Below are 20,261 nucleotides of genomic sequence, written 5' to 3' on the forward strand. Positions count from 1 at the left end.
CCAGCAATCTCGGGAGGACAACGTGCCCACGCATCACATCTATATTGATTTCAAAGCAGCATATGATACACTCGATCGAGATCAGATATGTAGAATGCACGAACACCGGTTTCCGGATAAACTGACGCGACTGATCAGAGCTACATTGGATCGAGTGTAGTGTTTCGTGCGCATCTCGGGGATACTCTCGAGTCCCTTTGAAACGCGGCAAAAGTTGAAATAAGGTGACCGCTTATCCTGTCTGCTGTTCAATATCGTTCTTGAGGGAGTAATCCGACGAGAGGGCATCGAAACGATATTCACCAAGGTTAGCCATATCATAGCCAGGAACTTTACAAAGGCAGAGGCAATCTACGACAGACTGAAAGTGGAATCTCGGAGGATTGAGCTAAAAATAAATGCTTCAAAGATCAAATACATGAAAGGAAGAGGTTCAAATGAAACACACTCGTGCCTCCCATGGATGATAACCGTTGACGGCGATGAACCAGAAGTGGTAGATGAATTCGTGTATTTGGAAACATTGATGGCCGCGGACAACAACACTAGTATGTAGATCCAGCGGCGCGACGCGTTCGAGCTGGAAATCGGGCCTAGTTTGCCCTAAGCAAAACGCTACTATCAAGAAACATACGACGCCGTACGAAATTGATACTATAAAAAACTCTCATCAGACCGGTAGCTCTTTATGGACTTGAAGCTTGGACGCTGCTTACGGAGGACTTCCGCACCCTTGCCATGTTCGAGGGCTTGTCCTGCACTCAGTGAACTTATTTTGCTTTTTTAACTGTAACACCTCAGCCAAACAAAATTCGAAAATATTATGTATGGGGCATTTATAGAGTAAATTATTATCCATAAGATTGCTGAACTAAGTATTGCTCTATCCTTAGTATTTATGGCGCACTCCCAGTTCACACTGGAAGCGCACCTTGGTGCACACTTTAGTGCACCAGCCAGTGTGAACTGGCAGTGCGCCGTAAATACTAAAGATAGAGCAATACTTAGTTCAGCAATCTTATGGACAATAATTCACTCTATAAATGCCCCATACATTTTGTTTTCGAATTTTGCTTAGCTGAGGTGTTACAATTAAAAAAGCAAAATAAGTTCACTGAGTGTAGGACAAGCCTGTTTGGCGGACTACAAACTGACAGAGGATGGTGGCGGAGGCGTATGGATCACGAGCTACAGACATTGCTGGAGAAATTCCCATCGTGTATCTGGCAATTATCGGTAGGCTAGAGTGGGCCGGACACATCGTAAGGATATCGGACGCCAGTGCGACGACAACAATTTTCTTCGACAACCCCACCGGCACACCGTGGGATGAAACCCAAATATAAGTGGACAAAAGTTATTACGCTTAAACCGTTAGTCCTAGGTATAAAGTATCTTGGGAGAAAATTTGTTGTTTCAACTTCCGCATTTTTTACTGTATATGGCATTTGGGTGACCAGGTATGCAAAATATAAACTTTTTTATGGTTGAAGTTAGCTAAATAAAATGTTCTGCAAAGTTAAAGAACATTAAATTTTGAGTAACTTTGCTAAAGAAATGAAAGCCCTATCTTTTATGGTCGATGGACTGTGGTCCATCGTCGGGGTGGACCTAAAAAATAAGTTTTTCCTTAATATCTCCTTTCGTGTTCATTTCTCACAAATCATGCCTCCTGAGCATTTTCACATCCATTGAAAACGCACATTTTGTTTGAAGAAATGAGGTCACTATCTCCTTCGGTTCTGAAGGTACAGACAGTTTTTCTAAAAAAATATGCTTTTTTCAAATGTCAATAACGTAAAAACTGCTCAAAAGCAGCACTTGAAATTTTGTATGGATGTTTAGTAATATATTGGCCACGGAAATTAATTGAGATAGCATCGGTCCAGGTCGGCCTTTTTTTGCTAGACCGTATTGAATATGAAGGAAAAATTACCGTTTTACTTACCAAAATCACAATTTTTACGGTAATAAGATGGATAAAAAAAATAATTCTAAATATTTGTATTTAGCTTAATCATGCAAAAATATACAAATAAAAAATTAATATTTTTTGAAACAATGGTTCTACAATTGATGAAGGGACGGTAGGGGAGAGAAATGAAAATTTTTTTTTGGCGAAGGAGGGGAAGAGCGGAAAGGAAGGGGGGGGGTATTGGTAGCTATGCTTGACAAGTAGTCATTTCGACTCCTACCTTTTGTCCAATGCTGGAAGGTGCATGAGTCGAACCAAGCTGTAATCTGAGATTATAACCGGTTTCGAACCGGATCCCGGATCTGTCCACCCCGACCTAAAAACTTTAAATTACCCCAGTCCATCAACCATAAAAGATAGGGCTTTCATTTCTTTAGCAAAGTTAATCAAAATTTAATGTTCTTTAACTTTGCAGAACATTTTATTTAGCTAACTTCAACCATAAAAAAGTCGATATTTTGCACACGCCTACTTTGGTGGTCACCCTAATGCCATATACAGCAAAAAATACGGAAGTTGAAATAACAAATTTTCTCCCAAGGTACTTTATACCTAGGACTAACGGTTTAAGCGTAATTACTTTTGTCCACCTAGATTTGGGTTTCATCCCACAGTGCGGCACCAGGAACAGAGGGGCTCAACGTGCAAGATGGCTCGACCAGATCAAAAGTGCTTTACGACTTTTGGGATTGGGAAATTGGCGACGAGTGACGATCACGTCTAAAGATGGAAAATGCGCTCCCGAATAGCTGATGCGTGTACATTTTTTCATCAATTCAGGTTTCCGTTTAGTTAGTTCGGGCCAGCTAAAATAATAAAAAAAATCATCGATTTTGGTTTGAAATCCGCTTACGTTCTGGTAGTAAATCGGAAGAATTAATATAGGAGCTCCGTTCCGTACACCCACAGGCAAGTCCGGGACGAATATTATTCGCTGCCAGGAATAACTTCACTGCGGTATGGAGGTCGGGGACTGTAATACCTAAATCGTTTCATCCTAGTACAGCCTTAGATGACGGTAAAGATGCCATGAGCTGCCTAAAGTGGCAAGCTACGTCAAGCAGGTCAGGATTGTAGAAGACGTATGAGGCGACGCTTGGGTCACTTGAAACAAAGCAATCACACTGATACTTGCCAGGGTTTGAGTTTTGGAAGCTTTGTTCCCTCCAACTGCACACTAAGTCGGAATGACTGATATGCGCTGGCAGGAAGAGCTCGACTGTGCCAGGGAGAGCTGAAGCCTCCAGGCTGCTAGAAACATTGCCTCCCAGGAGCCGATCGACCGACAGTGGAGTTGCGGCGATGCTCCTATAGTTAAAAACAACTACATTCCCAAAGTTCCTGGAGCTACAACTGGATCCGAAGTCGTCGCAGAAATTAGTGTGATCCGCGAAATCGTAGACCAATCGTCTAGGGTACCAAATAGTTTTGACTTAAAGGAACGATTTAAATTGGTTATCCGGATAAAAGGCGATTCAGTCCAGCGAAGGGTTCTACATTCTGTATGAATAGACAAACAGTTTTTGAAGCTCAAATCCAGCAGTGAACACAGATTTGACATATTGTAGTTTGCACATCTTGCGAGTGCAAGTTTTTGAGAAATGCACGTTTCTAATAACACAACACGCGCGATGTCTAAGACACTTCGCCACCAGGAAACAAACTCAGGTATCGTTTTACTGACTGGGTAATGAAACGTGCACGGAACGAAATACTTTGATTCATCAAAATTGAAAGGCAATAGTCCATGAATTGTTATGCACGTTCTCATACTCTGCCCACGGATGCATAGTTGACGTAACAACCATCGCCATCCTTGTTGGGAAAACGCGTTTATATTGTTTTAAGAAGGATAACCGTATCTGTTAACATTTTTAACTAAATAATCTGTCATTTCAATAAAGATTATTCATAAGAAATGGGCTGACCAGGTTTTGTAATTCAATGCAAGTTTATTTGATCTGAATAACGCCTACGCCCGTTTTTGCGATTTTGGTGAAATTGGTTTTTACGTCAACTATGCATCCATGGCCAGTACTAACCGCATTTTTAATTCGCATTCACATTCGATGTGTGCCCAACAAACATTTTTGTTTAAGAATAGCTTATTCAACTATTGTACAGCTAACTTCCGTGAAACAAGTGCTTGATAAGCTATTATACAACAAAATTGTTTTATGGGTGTAGCTTTAGAAACTTTCCAACTGTGTATTACTTGTTTGTAGAGTTGCAACAAAATATTATTATTTCATACTCTTTTATTGCATTTTCTCTAGCTATAGTAGTTGTTTATTATTACCGTAGAATGTATTAAATGTATGTAATGTATTTAAATCACGACAGAGAAGAGGGTGCAATGCTTACGAAAAACGACTTACGAGATAGATTAAGCATCCAGACTTTTCCGAATAATGCAAATATCAGTTTCAAAGGTCACATAGTACATTCACCAGACTGTAATAACCTGATGCATACAGCACATGTACACTCTCCCATATCCTTCGGATCACTAACCTTAGGCTTGTGGTTGACACCAAGATCGTGCCTGGCGCTGACTATAAAACCACAGATTAAGATCCAATTTCTGTAAACAAGGGCCAACTAAATAGGCTATTCAAAACACATCAAAACGCAATCAACCGCCACTGTTCTGCCACGCCACGCGAATTGGAGGTTTGTTTTAAACAAATGCAAGCTTAGATAAGTCATCAGCGGGATCCAAAACAAGTGTCGCCCAACTCACAATATGATCGTTCAATCAGTGTGGTCGGCCAGGCTTTCCCGAGCTACAACACATTACGTTGTGCTGAAAGCAGCGAAAAATTTTATCAAACAAATGATTAAATCGCAAACGTCGCGTGCGGCTTGTCTCCAACTTCGATTAGCGACGACTCGAAGTGACGGCGCATGTTGTTTGGCACCGCTTGGACAGTTTGTTTCGACTGTCGTAATCATTTTGCTGATCAAACAATTTACGACACCGCGATTTAGCCCACCTTATCAAAATTAACCTCTCAGACAGAGTATTGCTACTGCTAGATAGTTATTATATGACATGAATTTAATTGTTACTTTACATTTATCAACCCAACAAGTGTAATCATTTATTTATAGCTGAGAAACACAAGGCTGCCTCGGTCAATTACGATGCACATTTTGAAGTAACTCATCATCTAGCGATACAGGATCTAGCCATTATTGCAATTAAGTTAATAGCCCTCAGAGTTGCGGCGCACGGCAAACCCAATGTGCTACAATTTTTCTTTTTTCCGTGTTTGATATTTCCCAGCCCCAGCTGACCGGACACTCGACGACGGCGCCCTCCCAGCATCCAGTCTTCAATGGGTTGACACGAGCTCCGACGGTTGTTCCTAGCGACGGGAAATAAAACATAGTTTGTTCGTGCCAACCGCAGTGAATACGGTCAATCCGCAATTCGATCCGAACCCTACAGCAACGCCTACTGACCGTCGCCGGGGCCGCAATAAAACGGTTCTACGAGAAAGTGAATGGGTTATTTTCCGGAGGTAAGTCGGTAATTAATACAACAGAGAAATAATATCAATTCTGCTGAGTGCTAGAGTGTTTGGCTTTGGCTGAAGGCGTACGATTACGCCTGCACAGCGGACACGTTTTATATTTTACCCCGGATCGACTAGTATACCGAGGTAAAAATAGGCAGAAAACAAATCATCGTGATATTTCATTCGAAAACCATTTTCAAGTGGCCGCGCCGGTGCGGTGGTTTTGCATTCCGTATCGGAAGCATTCCAACAACATACACACACACACTTTGTTTATTCTGAGTTTACTACTGCCATGCCGATCGATGGGTAGGAACTTGAAAATTTATCGACATCGTAAATCGATCAATTAAAATATTTGCGCACCACTTTCACGGGCAGCTTGCCGGATGGACGAGCGTTGAGTGATTCACCATAAATATATGGGTACTTTATCTCACACGTGTGAGAGATAGGCCGCTTTTGAAGATCCCGTCCGAAGAAGGGAATCCAAAGTCTATCATATGTTAGCAACGAGTTGCATGTTTTTGGATTTTTCAAGTTTCTATAAGGATCGAAATCCACAGCTCACTTATCTACTTTCATATTTTGTGAATATTTGCTTGTACCCAGTTCATTTTAGTTTTACTTAGTTGAGTGACATGTCATGACAAGTGATCAGTCAAACTTATAACATCTCAAAACCAACCACTTAAATGATTCTTGGGATCATTATGGCATACTTAATATGAGACTGTCATCTCAATTATAATGGACTCTTAACGCCAAAAATCACGTCCGAAGGCTATATTGCTTTGTAACGAAAAATAACGCGCACTAAGTTTCGAGGTATTCGGTCTGCCTGAAACGTAAATGGAAATCCCATCAAACCCTTTATATTACCTGTTTTGGTAATACCGTTGTGAACAAATGCAACGTGTAACAACGAGTCGCAACTTTGCTCATCATTATGCTGAATAATTTACTTATCTATTTACTAGTTCAGCAGAACAAAGAGATGAAGTCACGTTTCGCCACTGTCAACACTCGCTTACAATGGCTTTCACTGGCTGATAGGGAAAGGTTACATCAACTGTTTGAATGTCATTGATTAGGACTACTCCACCGTCAGCCTCTACTGGATTGTCAGATTTCGTTCAGTTCTCTCCTCAAAATATGACAGACCAATCTAAGTTTCAAAACACTGTCGAGTGTTGGTAACGGCTACAACAGAATGGACTTCACCCCGGATCATTGGAGATAGCTGGTTTTGGAGCTATAACAACAACTTACTTCTGGTGCTAGTGGACATGGACGAATTAAATTTGGTGCCAAAAGCATGTTGTTGTGACCCAAAAATTGCTATCTTCATTGATCCATTGAATTGAAAATTCGGATTTCCCGGGTATCCCTGAACTTCCTCATTTGTGAGTTTTGGTACCACCGTCTGACATTGTCTGGCTGATTCGTTGTCGAAAAATTTCCATCTCCTCAACTTGTCGTCCCACTAATAAATAATAAATTGGACGGATTGGTAGTGTTCATTGTGACTTGGTGTTTGAGCATATACAGTTGAGCAGTTGAGTCGAGTAGTCCAGTCGAGCAGTTGAATCGAGCAGTTAAGTCGAGCTGTCGAATCAAACAGAAGTCAAGCAGTTGAGTCGAGCAGTCGATCCGAGAAGTTGAGTCGAGTAGTCAAGTTGGGCAGTTGAAACGAGCGGTCGAGTCGAGCAAGTTAATCGAGCAGTTTAATCGAGTAGTTGAATCGAGTAGTCTAGTCGAACAGTTGAGTCCAGCACTCGAATCGAACAGTTTAGTCAAGCAGTCTAGGCTCTAGTCGAGCAGTCGAGTCAAGCGGTCCAGTCGAGCAGTTAAATCGAACAGTTAAGTCTAGCAGTTCAGTCGAGTAGTCCAGTCGAGCAGCTAAATCTAGCAGTTAAGTCGAGCAGTTGAATTAAACAGTTAAGTCAAGCAGTTGAGTCGAGCAATCGGGTTGAGTGGCTAAGTCGAGCAGTCTAGTCGAGCTGTTGAATCAAGCTGTCAATTGAGTCGAGCAGTCAAATTGAGTAGTCTAGACGAGCAGTTGAATCGAGCAATCGGGTTGAGCAGTTGAGTCGAGCAGCCTATTCGTATAGTCCAATCGAGTAGTTGAGTCAAGTAGTTCATTCGAGCAGTCCAGTCGAGCAATTGAGTCGAGTAGTCCAGTCAAGCAGTGGAATCAAGCAGTTAAGTCGAGCAGTTGAGTCGAGCATCGAATAGAACAGTTGAGTCGAGCAGTCTAGTCGAGCAGATGAATCATGCTGTCCAGTCAAGCAGTCCAGTCGAGCAGTAGAATCGAAAAGTCCAGTCGAGCAGCTTGATCGTGCAGTTAAGTCGAGCAATCGGGTCGAGTAGTAAGTTAAGCAAAAGTGTCAAGCAGTCGAATCGAATAGTCCACTCGAGCAGTTAAAACGAGCTGTTCAGTCAAGCCATCAAGTCGATCTGTCCAATCAAGCAGTTGAGTCAAGCAGTCGAATCGAACAGTTCAATTGAGCAGTTCAGTTAACCCCTCTAAGGTCTACATCATTTTTAGCATCGCAAAATTCATTAAAATGGCCGTAACTTTTTTATATTTCAATATTTTCACACCAAATTTGGGGATTTTGCCGCAAATATTTTCTATTTTCATAATATCTATAGATAATGGCCATATGCCATATGGTACCGCAGTTATTCCGGAGTTCCTTGGGGGACCGTGACATGGCTGTTTTAGATAAAGTTGCCAAATTTTTAAAATATGTTCGAAATCTGTTGATTTTTGTAAATATATCATCGACTGTGGACATATCAGTTACTTTGTTATGAGCAACGGTGCGCGCCATCCGGATCCGGTGGGACACGATAAATCCGGAACCGGTTCTCGTAAAGGGCCATTTCAGCATCAGTACACTAAGTCGTGTCGCATATCAAAAAACATCAGCACTTGACAAAAGAGCGATTGGTGATCATCTCATGTCCCTCAGAGACCGTATGACCGGTTCTGGGCCCGGGGAGGGTTTCTTTTCTGATTCAAGTACGGAACGGATTGCGAAGGAACTTGTCCGGGACCTGGAATCGGCCATATGGCCTCTGAGAGACATGAGATGATCACCAATCACCTTTATGGGAACCGATTCCGGATTTATCGTGTCCCCCCCTGATCCGGATGGCGCGCACCATGGCTCATAACTGCAGCAAAGTAACTGATATGTCCACAGTCGATGATATGTTTACAAAAATCAACAGATTTCAAACCAATTTTAAATATTTGGCAACGTCTTCTAAAAAAGCTATGTCACGGTCCCTCCCAAGGAACTCCGGAATAACTCGGGGACCATATGGCATATGGCCATTATCTATAGATATTATGAAAATAGAAAATATTTTCGGCAAAATTCCCAAATTTGGTGTAAAAATACTGAACGATAAAAAAATTATGGCCATTTTAGTGAATTTTGCGGTGCTAAAAATGATGTAGACCTTAGAGGGGTTAAGCAGCACAGTCGAGCAATCAAATCGAGCAGTATAATCGACCAGTCCAGTCGAGCAGTCTAGCCAACCAGTTGAGCAATCGAGCAGTCCAGTGGCCGATCAGTGAGGTGACTGAGAATACAACCCATTGCTACGAAAGCAGGACATCCTGTCAGGGACTTGTTTTTAGTTACCAATAAGCCACTTATGACGTCCTGTCAAAGACCTGGTTTTCGACAGGCTTGATTTTGCTTATCTTAAGTATACAAAAACAGAGGAATTTGATTCTCACAACGACCAAGAGCTTCGTTTTCTGCTCAACCTTTTGTTCTTCCTCTGAATGATGCCTGATGCCTGAATGGTGTTTTCTTTTACAACCACTCATCTTGCGCAGAAGGAGCACAACTACAAGCAGAGTTAATCTAATTGTTCCCAAACTGCACTGGAGGCAAAAAACTATTGGCTCCGTATCCCAAAGAGAATATCGGGTAGGCAATTATATCGACTGAAACAAAACTGATGCTCATCCAGCAAAACAACTCGTTGATTGTCGGAGGAGGTAACATTCGACTGAGATAGCAAATCGTTTCGTCTTCTGTACTTTGCCAGTAAAACGCCGAGAATTGAGGTTTTTCAGAGCACGGCAGAAGCCTGCCTGTCAACATCCTCGCGCTCGTTTGTGATTAGATTACCTTCCACGTCCCTGCACATGTTAGGTTTTGGTGTGTAGCTCTTAGGAGTTTGGCTCGCCTACTCGTAAAACTTGCGCGTTTTATTAGCTCGGAATACCTAGTTGTTCAAATTCTTTACAATCTCTGTTCTTCTTTTGACCGTTTTTAATCCCCAGGATCGTGGGAAACTGGTTTCTTGCTCGTCGGTATTTGGCCAAGTTCTCGCTAGTCACAATGCTCAGATAATTTTGCTAAGCAATTTTTTTCTCTTCACCGCTTGTTGGCAGTCCCCATCAAGCCAAACAAGCTGTAAAACTCCGGGGGTCATCACCTAGCACCGCGGTAGCCGCCTCTCAGATGGCCGAACGTATTCTGTCCCATCCGTTTTCGATGTTTGTAGCACCTAAAACTCTTTGGAAGAAGGTAGTGCCTCATCCAGTATTCGTGTGTAGTTCTCGGTAGATTGCAGGTTATTTAGCTGTCTGATGATTAGTCAATGATGACGGGTGTAACGTGCCTGGTATACGGCTAACAGTTTTGAGTGCACATATACTGCTACTAGTTGAGGGTTAGAGTTAATATCCGCACCCCATAGGAAACGTATGTTCGTAATATTAGAGAAGACCCGGCCATCTATGAGAACGTGGTCAAACTGGCTCATTGTATGTCGGTCAGGTGATCTGCAGGTCCTGTCACCGGTCTATGCATTTCTTCCCCACCGATCTGGGCGTTCGAATCCCCGTTCATGTCCCGTGGCCAGCAGCTGTCGTATATTACCTCCAGCCTTACAGAATACGCTTCCTTCTTATCGTTGGGTCTACCCAGAGCCGTAGCATGCTGTTCTGGAACTCTTGGCAAAGACCCGATTTGGCGCCCTCGTTTCTCAACCCAGTTTTCTTTCCAAGTTTATCATTCGAATAATAATTCAAAATATATAGTTTAATTTTAAAGCTTAGATCATTTAAAATGGGACACTTTCGAATGCGTGTATTATTATTTCGAAGAAATTCCCTCATCAGCTGGCGTCACGGTCTTGACCAAGACATTCCACCGATTCTTCAGCTTATCATTGGCAACTTATCATGGGACTTAATGAAGAGTAAATCCGTTTATTAACTCGCTTTCTTTCGTATACTTCGAAAGTTATGATCTTATCCGACGCAAAAACGCTGGTTTTCTTGACATTGGTACAAAACTTATCCTATAAAACTAACTGAATCTACTAGGAACCCTAGATTTTAACCCCCGGAATTTGGTTAAAATCGGTTTCCCCATAACTTTCATCGTCGAGCGAGACACATCCAACGCACTTCGTCTGCACCCGGTCGTACAGCTTACGAGGCCAGATTCTGGCCAATGTTTGTTGTTTGAGACTTCGGTTGGGTTGACTAACTGATAGGCAATAATACTTGTAAGCTTCCCGGAGACGGATTTGCCGCAGAGTACAGCGGGCTGCATTTAGTTTAGTTTTTTCGCTTTAGTCATCACCGAGATTTTGGAAACAGCCTCGACTTTCCGAATGACTGCCAACTGCAGTTGACAATTGGTCGGTGTTAAGTCAGACCGAACCAAGTGACAAAATTCTGATTTCGAGAAAAACGCGTTCAAAGCTTGCTGCTCTGTATGGTTTATAGCTATGAATCATTCGAAATCATCTCATAACTCTGGCTGATTGCAACAATTATGTAGTCTGATTAGAGTAAAATGCAGCTTAGAAGTTTCTTGATCGTTTTCTGTCATTAACTCTGTTTTTAAACCGCACCTACGGCGCTAGGTCTACCTTCGTACTACGAATCAAGCCATTTGTTTCCGCTGATCAGCCAGAGCATGTCCCATCAGACGGAAGAATTGGACGGCACAATATCTGAGGAATATGGCGGACACTTCTTATTTGAGTGTTTCCAAGTAGGTTTGACCTGATTTAGCAATATAAGGCCGAGTCTTTTCTTGCTTGTTTCAATCACGTTTTCATACTTCTGCTCGTTTTATGAATTTTGCTGAAAATTCATTTAAACTTTTACTTAGATAAAATGGCATAAAATGGCAGTTATCACATAATGATTTGCCGACACTTTCAATCACATGAACCGAGATGGGTACCGAGCATGTAGCTATTTATGAGGAAAACGTGCTGATCATGTCACAAGTACTGATACCTGATACTGATGTGGCTATGTAAGCCGAGAGTCCGCGAAAATGGTTAGATTACTATAGTGTTTATGTCATTATTCCAGTGGTTTATGTTAATGCGTATGTCATGTTATTTTATTTAATCGGAAAAATATTTTTCCCGACTTCTATATATTTTTTTAACTATTTATTCAAGCAAAAACACCCGATTGGTTAACTCGAAAAACGGGACTGAAAAAAGTTGATTACAGGCTATATCACTTTTCCAGCGAAACCAACAACATGTAGATCGATTCAGCTATCTCGGAGAAGCAGTAGTTCATTCGACAGCGCAACTCACACAAATGTTTCACTCATTCGTGTTGAGCTGAATGGGACATCGGAGGTGTATATTCATTCATACTTAGACACCGTCTTGCTGACTGATTTCTATTTATTTAGTAAAAACCACATACCTACATATCTAGTTGATGGTTTTCGGTAAAAAAAACCGCAAAACATGGGCGAAACACGAGGCCTCATCGCAAACGTGCCTGTGCTAATTGAACGATAACTAGTTTCGAAATCTCACGAAATCTCATACAATATGGGTAGGGTAGATGATCTATTAGTTGCGCCACTAAGCGGAATATATCTCCATTTTGCTTGTTTATTGAGGTATATGCTTCAATTAATGCTTGTGGGATTTAAATTTATTAAATACAAGGTATTTGTCACAAGGCAAGACAATTGCTTTCGTTGTACGAGAAGCTTTATAAAGAAAAAATGAATTTTCCGATTCAATTATATTGTACCAACAGTTGCGCTAATGTTTCCTTAATTAAGTTTGATGTTCCTTTAATTGTGGTATTCCATATACATTGCTAGGTTGCTAAGTGAAAAAACATCGTAGCAAAACTATAGATGAGCGCCTATAGTTGTGCGCTTCAACTGCGCGTTGGATTTTGGAAAATTGGCATTTTAGCAAATAATGCTTTAATTTTAAATGGTGTAGTTTAACTACCAATACTTCTAAAAACCTGTTTTATGTAATGAATGTAATTGTTTTATCTAAAATGCTACGGTGACGAAAATATGCATTAATAATGAATAGTAGCGCAACTATTGGTACTACCACAACTATTGGATCAACTACCCTATAGATATTTGACGTCGAAAGTGTCACAAGCTTGTAAACAAAGTATTGGCACATAGTTGGTGTGATGAAATATTTAAATTTATTATTATTTTTCTTTTTAATTTTAAAATTTCTTTTGTGCCGTTGTGACGAATAGTTTTCGTTAAAAGTTTTAACCATTTTTCTGATTTTAAAAGCTGATCGCAAAGCTAGGTTCATTCATAACTATTCGAGTTTTTCCTAATTGTGGCTTCCTTCGAAAAAAAAAAAAATAAATACGTACTAGAAAATCATTGAACGGATAAAGTTTCGGATCATTTACACTCAGTATAATTTTCAATGTGCAAATCCCGTACGACTACTAAACTGTTGGTTCCACCTCAGTTGCTAGATTACTGGTTTTATTTTCCTTACATCGAGCGGCATCGCATGAATCGAGTCGGCTCAGTGTGTTGGTGCGCAACGTTTCTATCCGCGTGCGCAAACTTGGACTGTTCGCAGTTTTTCGGGATCGTTACTGCTGCGGTTATCGCGCTCAGTAGTTCATTTGCGACCACGCTAGCGATCAGTTCAGCTTGAGAATACGCCAAACGACAAATCAGTAATCGAATCCGTCGCTTGTAGTTGAAATATCAGCATAGCATCTTACGTCATTTATTTGAGGAACTGCTATTCGTTTACCTGTTGCATACATTTACCTCTGAGCGGAAGTGCAGCTAACAGCTCCGTTTGGTCATGCTAAATTTGGGAAAGCTGTCACCGCGCGAGTAAAGCTTTCAGTTTTCGTAACGTTGTGCAAGAGTGTATAATCCACCGGATAACTTTATTGTTGCGGTTTAGAGCGTGTCTAAATAGTGTTCACGTGTGTAATAGTTTCGGGCGATAAAAATTAATTTGAGTGCTTATTCATAGTAACGTTGAGGTATGTAACTCGATAAGATTCTACTGAATATTGGGTAATTTCCAAATATCTAGAAAATGACTCACTGATTCGGTTGACCAAACATAAAAAACGATGACAACATGTGTGTTCTCTTAATTATTTTGATCAAACAAGATAACGATACAATCTGTATTATATACAATAGAGGAAGCCGGAATGACTTCATATGAACAATATGCCATAGCGTAAAAGATTAAGCGATAATTATATTGATAAAATGAATTCAGTAATATCGAGTTTTAAAATCAAATCGTGCACAATAATGCAATGAAAATATTATTGAAACCTCATGTGAGCCATTCAGTTGGCAACTACAGTTACTAATGAATGACATGTCCAGAAATAGGAACTCTTTCAGACACTCTAGCATCATATCGCCACAATTATCTAAACAAGTGTCAAGCGTTCATCGATTTTATCTCTTTTTCCACAGGGAACAACTTTACTTACTGGGTACGTAGCGACGTGATCTCACCTACGTATCTAAGGTGCGATAGCCCCACAGCAACCACGAACTGTGATTCCTTTCTGTACACGTGCACCTGTATTGGGCTCGAAGCTGACGCCGAAAAAATTGCCATCCTGGTTTCACCGAAGCCATCTTCCACCAATTCGTCTTCGTCTTGTATAGCCGGTAGTAATTGCTTGCTCCGCATCCAGACCTGTGACCCGAGAAACGCTTTCCAATGAAAATTGCCGAAGCGAGCTTTAGTCCGTACAAATTGGCGTCCAAGGCAGCCCAGAGCGTCGTCCTCACCAGCGGCTGTGCGGCGGCTGGTCAGCTCGGATTGACCCTGCAATTTTGCTATTTTTATTTCGAAATCTCCACCATCCTGTTGCACCTGTTCATCGGATTGGGCTTGGTAATTGCCGACCTCAACTATCGCCAGGCATAGCTCCCGCTATCTCCCGATCTTGGTGGGACAAACAACTTAGTGTCTGAACCAGCTCAGTGAGCACCAGCGGCTCAGTTCAAACGAAAATCCGTCCTTTAAAATTTGAGTGATAGTGCGAAGGAGAAGTGTCTGTGTCTGTATCTGTGTATGTGCGCGTTGCAATTAGCTTGCAACACAGTGTAGCTCAAATAGCTTTATTACCAGTGCCAACGGCAAATACCTTATTGTGTTCATCAGCTAGGATCCGCTAGGAAAAATAGGAATCATGCTGAAGGTAGTTGGAGCATCGTTGTATCGGACGCGGATAAGTTCCTACATTCTAGGAGGTGCCTTCTTGCTAGCGTTCGGTGCGTTCTTCGTTGCTGATATGGAAAGGTAAGTTTTGTTCTAGTTTATACATTTCTCAGTTCAGTAAGAGGATTTAATTTTACTTATTCATTTTATTTGTACACTAATAATAACATTGATCCTTGCATTGATCTAACCATATTGTTACTCTGATTGGGACGATGTAGACCACGAGCCAACTTTAAGGACTTTTGCTCAATATAAGAAACATTTTTGATGTTTTCTTTTATCTTCATCAATTGAGAGGGGACCGGGGTCACAAAACCCTTCTACTATCACACCAAGAATATCTCGGATGCTCCTTAGATTTTAATGGTTGTGTGGCTCCTTCAAATCCCGAAGATACTCTTCGGAAGTAATTCTCCAGTTTCCAAAAGCGCTACCAGGACTTACAGTTGTTCATCACAACAAATCCATGATAAGTCCATTCAAATGCGATAAATCCATGCAAGTAGAATTTTACCAAATTAAGTTACAGTAACCTATTTTAGCCACAGCTGCTAACCTAACGACTGATTTTAGCCATAAATAGGTTACTGTAACTGAATGGGGCAGACATGTGCGGCTTGGGAAGCCATCGTCTCTGATTACAAATAAATTTGTCGTACCTCAAGGCAGTACCCTGAGACCACTTTTGTTTATTTTGTTCTTGGACGACGCTGCCTTTGCGCTTGGAATTGGTTGCAGATTGGTATATGCTGATGTTCCTAAAATTTACTCGACGATTCACTGCATCGAGGATTGTCGTCGTCTTCAGAAACTTACGGATACATTTGCGAAATGGTTTGAATCGTACTTGGTTAAATATTAGCTTTGCTAAATGTAAGGTCATTATATTGTCTCTTATTAAATCGGCGTTCGTATTTGACTATACAATTGAGGGTCAGGTATTAAAAAGGGTTATGTAAACGATCTTGCTGTCACTCTGGACCCGAAAATGGCGTTTGATCATTACCATGCAACGGCAACTTTGAAAGTAGCCTTCCAGCTAGGAATTATTATCAAAATTAAACGAGATTAAACGGATTCCGCACCGGCTTTTTTGGAAGCTTCGAATTGCACAACTGCAGAGAAGGTTTATATGATTGACTCTGCGTAATCTGTATTGATGCGACTCAAATATTTTACCTGCGAATTTTTCACCAACTCTTCGTAAAAATCACCGCATCGAAAACCAACACGGGGACTTCCGGCACTCGGCCATTACAAAACAGTTTCAAGTTCTAAACCAGTTTAGTGCTTAAACCATGTCATTAGTAAATAAGTAATTTAAAAAGCTTATGTGTTTTACAAAACAAATATGTTTCTAACCTAATCTAACCAAATCTAATGTCACACTGACGCAGCCAATTTTGGAAAGCATCCTGGAAAATGACGATTACTTGAATCAATCATTTTTCTTGTCAACGGCCAGGCCAACTGCGCAGCATGTGCCACAGTGAGAATTCCAAGGAATTAAGTGGAATCAGAAATTCAACTCCTTGAAATCAAGGGGAAGGAAGAAAGCGTGGACCTCCAGTACCAGACGCTTCCTATGTAGATAATAATTTATTTACTATCGTTGGGAGTATCTAACTAATAAAGGTTAAGTGATACTCCGGACCCTCGGTAATGAACTAATGGCATTTAGACCAGAAACCAGGCTGCAATTGGCCAAGGATATAGCGCCTAATTTCGCTCTCTGACAATAGATTAGTCTACCAAAAATATTAGTTTAAATAATATAATACTTCAAAATAATGTCGTCTGTTTTAATGGTTTCCTAAAACTACCGTTGTAAGGTTAGGAACTGAAAACCACACGACACCGCACCTCCTAGCTTGGCTACTCAATAACACAAATTGAAGTATTACCAGGTATGGCCAGGTTGAGGCGCTAGGTAGCAGCTTGGGATGGTTAGAGTTGTGGTGGGCGCTTTTTCCTAGATGCTTTCCCCATTTTATACCCTTTTACAAAACAAATATTTTTAATAAAAAAAATAGTACAGATATACCGATACACTACATAAAACTTCGTAAAACACGAAAAATGAAATACTGCACTTCACCCATTTTGTATAGTCACTTAATACATAATGCTGTTTGGCATAACTACAATTGACTTTCGCGAACATTTGCAATAATGATATTTTAAATAACGAGCATTTGGTACAATTCTTCAAAAGTCATTTTATGATCAAACGATCGTTTTCATAGATGATTCAGGGTGTTGCGACCACAAGCCGTGTGTATCTACCGGTGACTGATCAAAACACCTCTATTTTGGTTAATTTGCTTTACTACGTCTATTGAGTTCTCGCAATGATTTTTCTCTGGAAAATAATTGTCATTCACTGGTCCTCGTAAGCAAGCACTAAACAACAAAATTTAACTAAAAAATCAGTTATGCCAATAGTTCGTTATGTCAAATGAATTTGATGCCAAAAAATCGTAGCGCCAACTGGAATTATGTCAAAAAGTGCTGTGCTAAATGACTTACAGGCCATACAGGGTAGCCTAGACAGATAATACGGAAATGTCCGTGTCGCGGTCTCCCAACGAACACCGGATTAACTCCCATGCAACATATGGTCACGATTTGTAGGTATTATGAAAATAGAAAAGATTTTCAAGAAAATTCCCAAATTTGGTGAAATTTTTTTAAAAGATTAAAATAGTTACGGCATTTTAGTGAATTTTTCGGTGCTAAAAATAATATAAAACTTTGAGGGGTTAATCAGTTTCGTCAGAAAACCATACTCAAGCATTTTCTGCCCAAATCTCATTTCGCTTGACGGAATCGTGCGTCACCTTGAAATGCATAAACAGATTACGGGTCTGTAAATTGTACTCCAAGATCTATCGCAAGGTAGAGACAAACATCACTGTCAACATAAGTCTTAATTTGATGAGACGATACAGGAGAACACTTCATACGCCAAATTGAGCAACATTGTGCCTCGATAATCTACAGATACCTACAATCGAGTCGATGTCCCATCTTGTAACTCAGTAGTTTCCAAAGTTCTGTTGGTATACCGTTCTTTCTAGCAAACTTGCCGTTCGTCAGCTCACTGATAGATTTTTCATCCTCCTTCGTTGATGGTTTCACAATTTGACCGTCCGTCGCCTATAATCGGTAGGTAGATAGGTTCCTGGGGGTTTCTGCATTTGTTTATTTTTTTATTTGTGAAAAAATACCAACAGACCTTTTGGCCCTACTGATACACTTAACCTAGAACCTACAAGCTAGTGCCAGGAATCGAGTTTTCAGTATCTCGCGGCTAACGTTTGTTTCCATCCCTCAGACTTCAAACAAGTCTGAAAGTGCTCCTCCATCCTAACCGCAACCGCCCTTTTATCAGATAGCAGGATACCGCCCTTGTCATTGCACATCGTTTGTTGGCATGGAAAATTCTTCTTTCTGTTACTGTTGGCTATTTTTTTAAATTTTCGCGCAACTTTCCTACAATGGAACTGGCTTTTCGATCAGCAAGCAGAAGCTCGTCAAATCCGCATTTTCTTCAATTGAGCTTTTTTCCAGTTTTAGTCTTTTTTTTGTTCGCAAATTATGCCTAACGTCTATTATGCCTATCGATCATTATGCTTACGTTCATTATATCTATTATTCATTCTGCCTAACGTCCAATACTCCGTATGCGTAAAATCTTTATTATTTTTCAAATTTGTTGATTATTTTCGGTGAATTACTTGACATCTTTGCATTCCTTTTTTAGTACGCGACGTTTCAACCTACTATACTTCAATTATCATCGATGCTAATTTTATCAGCTGGAATATTCCTTTATTCTCCTTTGTCACATCAGTGCTTGTGGTGGACTACGGGTTCATCTCACCCACTTGCCTGCACGAGTTACGCTGACGAAGCAGGAAAACGATGTGAAGATGGGCGTGTGCGAGTGTGTGGGTAGCAGAATGTCTACACACAGCACCAGCGGCTGTTTCTTTTAGTCCGCGTGTGCGTCGTAAGCGTTGAATGTTATATTTCTCATACTCTTTCGCGTGTGAATAGGCATGGTTGACTTCTCGCTCGATTCGCAACATTAGTCTAAACGTCACGTACTAAAAAAGAAATGCAAAGTTGTCAATAATTTCCCCGAAAATAATCAACAATGATAAATAATTAAGTTACAGTAGCTAAGCCCCCCAAAAAAAGTAAAATCCTTGTACCTAACGTCGCGCATCACGTTCTGGTTTTGTTCTACTGTGAGCATTTTTTAAACACAATACAACTTCAACCGAATATTTCGTGTATTTGAGCCTAGACGTGATTCCTGGGAAGATGGTGGTCCCGATATTCGTCCAGGCTCGACAGTTTTCTATACAGATGGTTCAAAAATGGACAATCAAGTGGGAGCAGGAGTCACTGGCCCAGGAATAGACATGTCAATTTCTATGGGCAGATGGCCAACTGTATTCCAAGCTGAAATACAAGCAATTCTAGAATGTACGACTGTGTGCTTGCGCAGGAACTATAAACATTCAAATATATGCATCATGTCCGACAGCCAAGCAGCTCTAAACGCTCTAAAGTCGGCGACATGCACATCAAAACTTGTCTGGGAATGTATTCAATCACTCCAAAAATTGTCTCGTCGTAACCAAGTCAACTTGTACTGGGTCCCAGGTCACTGTGGAATTGATGGAAATGAGAGAGCTGATGCACTAGCAAGACTCGGATCATCCCATCAATTTGTAGGACCTGAGCCCTTCTGTTGCTTATCTGCTTCTGCTTTAAAAATGGAGCTAAAAGCATGGGAATGTACGAAAGTGGAATCAAATTGGAATAACACTTTCAATGCTAGGCAGTCGAAACGTTTCATCTCTCCAAACGTTTCAATTACTCGCAAAATACTGGAGCTTTCGAAGAAAGATCTAAGCATTTATACTGGTCTTATAACAGGACATTGTCCGAGCCGCTATCATCTGAAGCTAATGGGAAAACTTCATGATGATATATGTCGCTTCTGCGGCATAGAAAAAGAAGACTCGGAACACCTGTTATGCCGATGTCCGGCAATTCTCAATAAAAGATTAAGGTTCTTCGAAAGAGGGCTGTTAGAACCCTCTGATATTTGGAGAACAACTCCCAGCGCCGTAGTGCACTTCATCCGAAGTGCATCACCGGGCTGGACAAATGCTATTAGTCAAACAATGACAATCACTTCTGCTAGTGGTGCGTCATCTTGA

General features: G+C 40.9%; 1 protein-coding gene across 2 annotated transcripts in view; it reads left to right on the forward strand.

Annotated features, from left to right (window-relative positions):
* The window catches only part of LOC128733815 (putative phospholipase B-like lamina ancestor), a 42,142-nt gene that overhangs the window by 17,174 nt on the left and 4,707 nt on the right, over positions 1 to 20,261 (forward strand). The window contains exons 2-3 of one of the 2 annotated variants that reach the window (XM_053827623.1): positions 5,265 to 5,502; positions 14,262 to 15,099. In XM_053827623.1, coding sequence (XP_053683598.1) covers positions 14,990 to 15,099 — 110 coding nt within the window. In that variant the 5' untranslated portion in view covers positions 5,265 to 5,502; positions 14,262 to 14,989. Of the gene's footprint in view, positions 1 to 5,264; positions 5,503 to 13,429; positions 13,808 to 14,261; positions 15,100 to 20,261 lie in introns of those variants that run through there. The other variant, XM_053827624.1, reaches the window with a different exon arrangement.

Source organism: Sabethes cyaneus, chromosome 2, assembly GCF_943734655.1.
Source record: "Sabethes cyaneus chromosome 2, idSabCyanKW18_F2, whole genome shotgun sequence".
NCBI lineage: Eukaryota > Metazoa > Arthropoda > Insecta > Diptera > Culicidae > Sabethes > Sabethes cyaneus.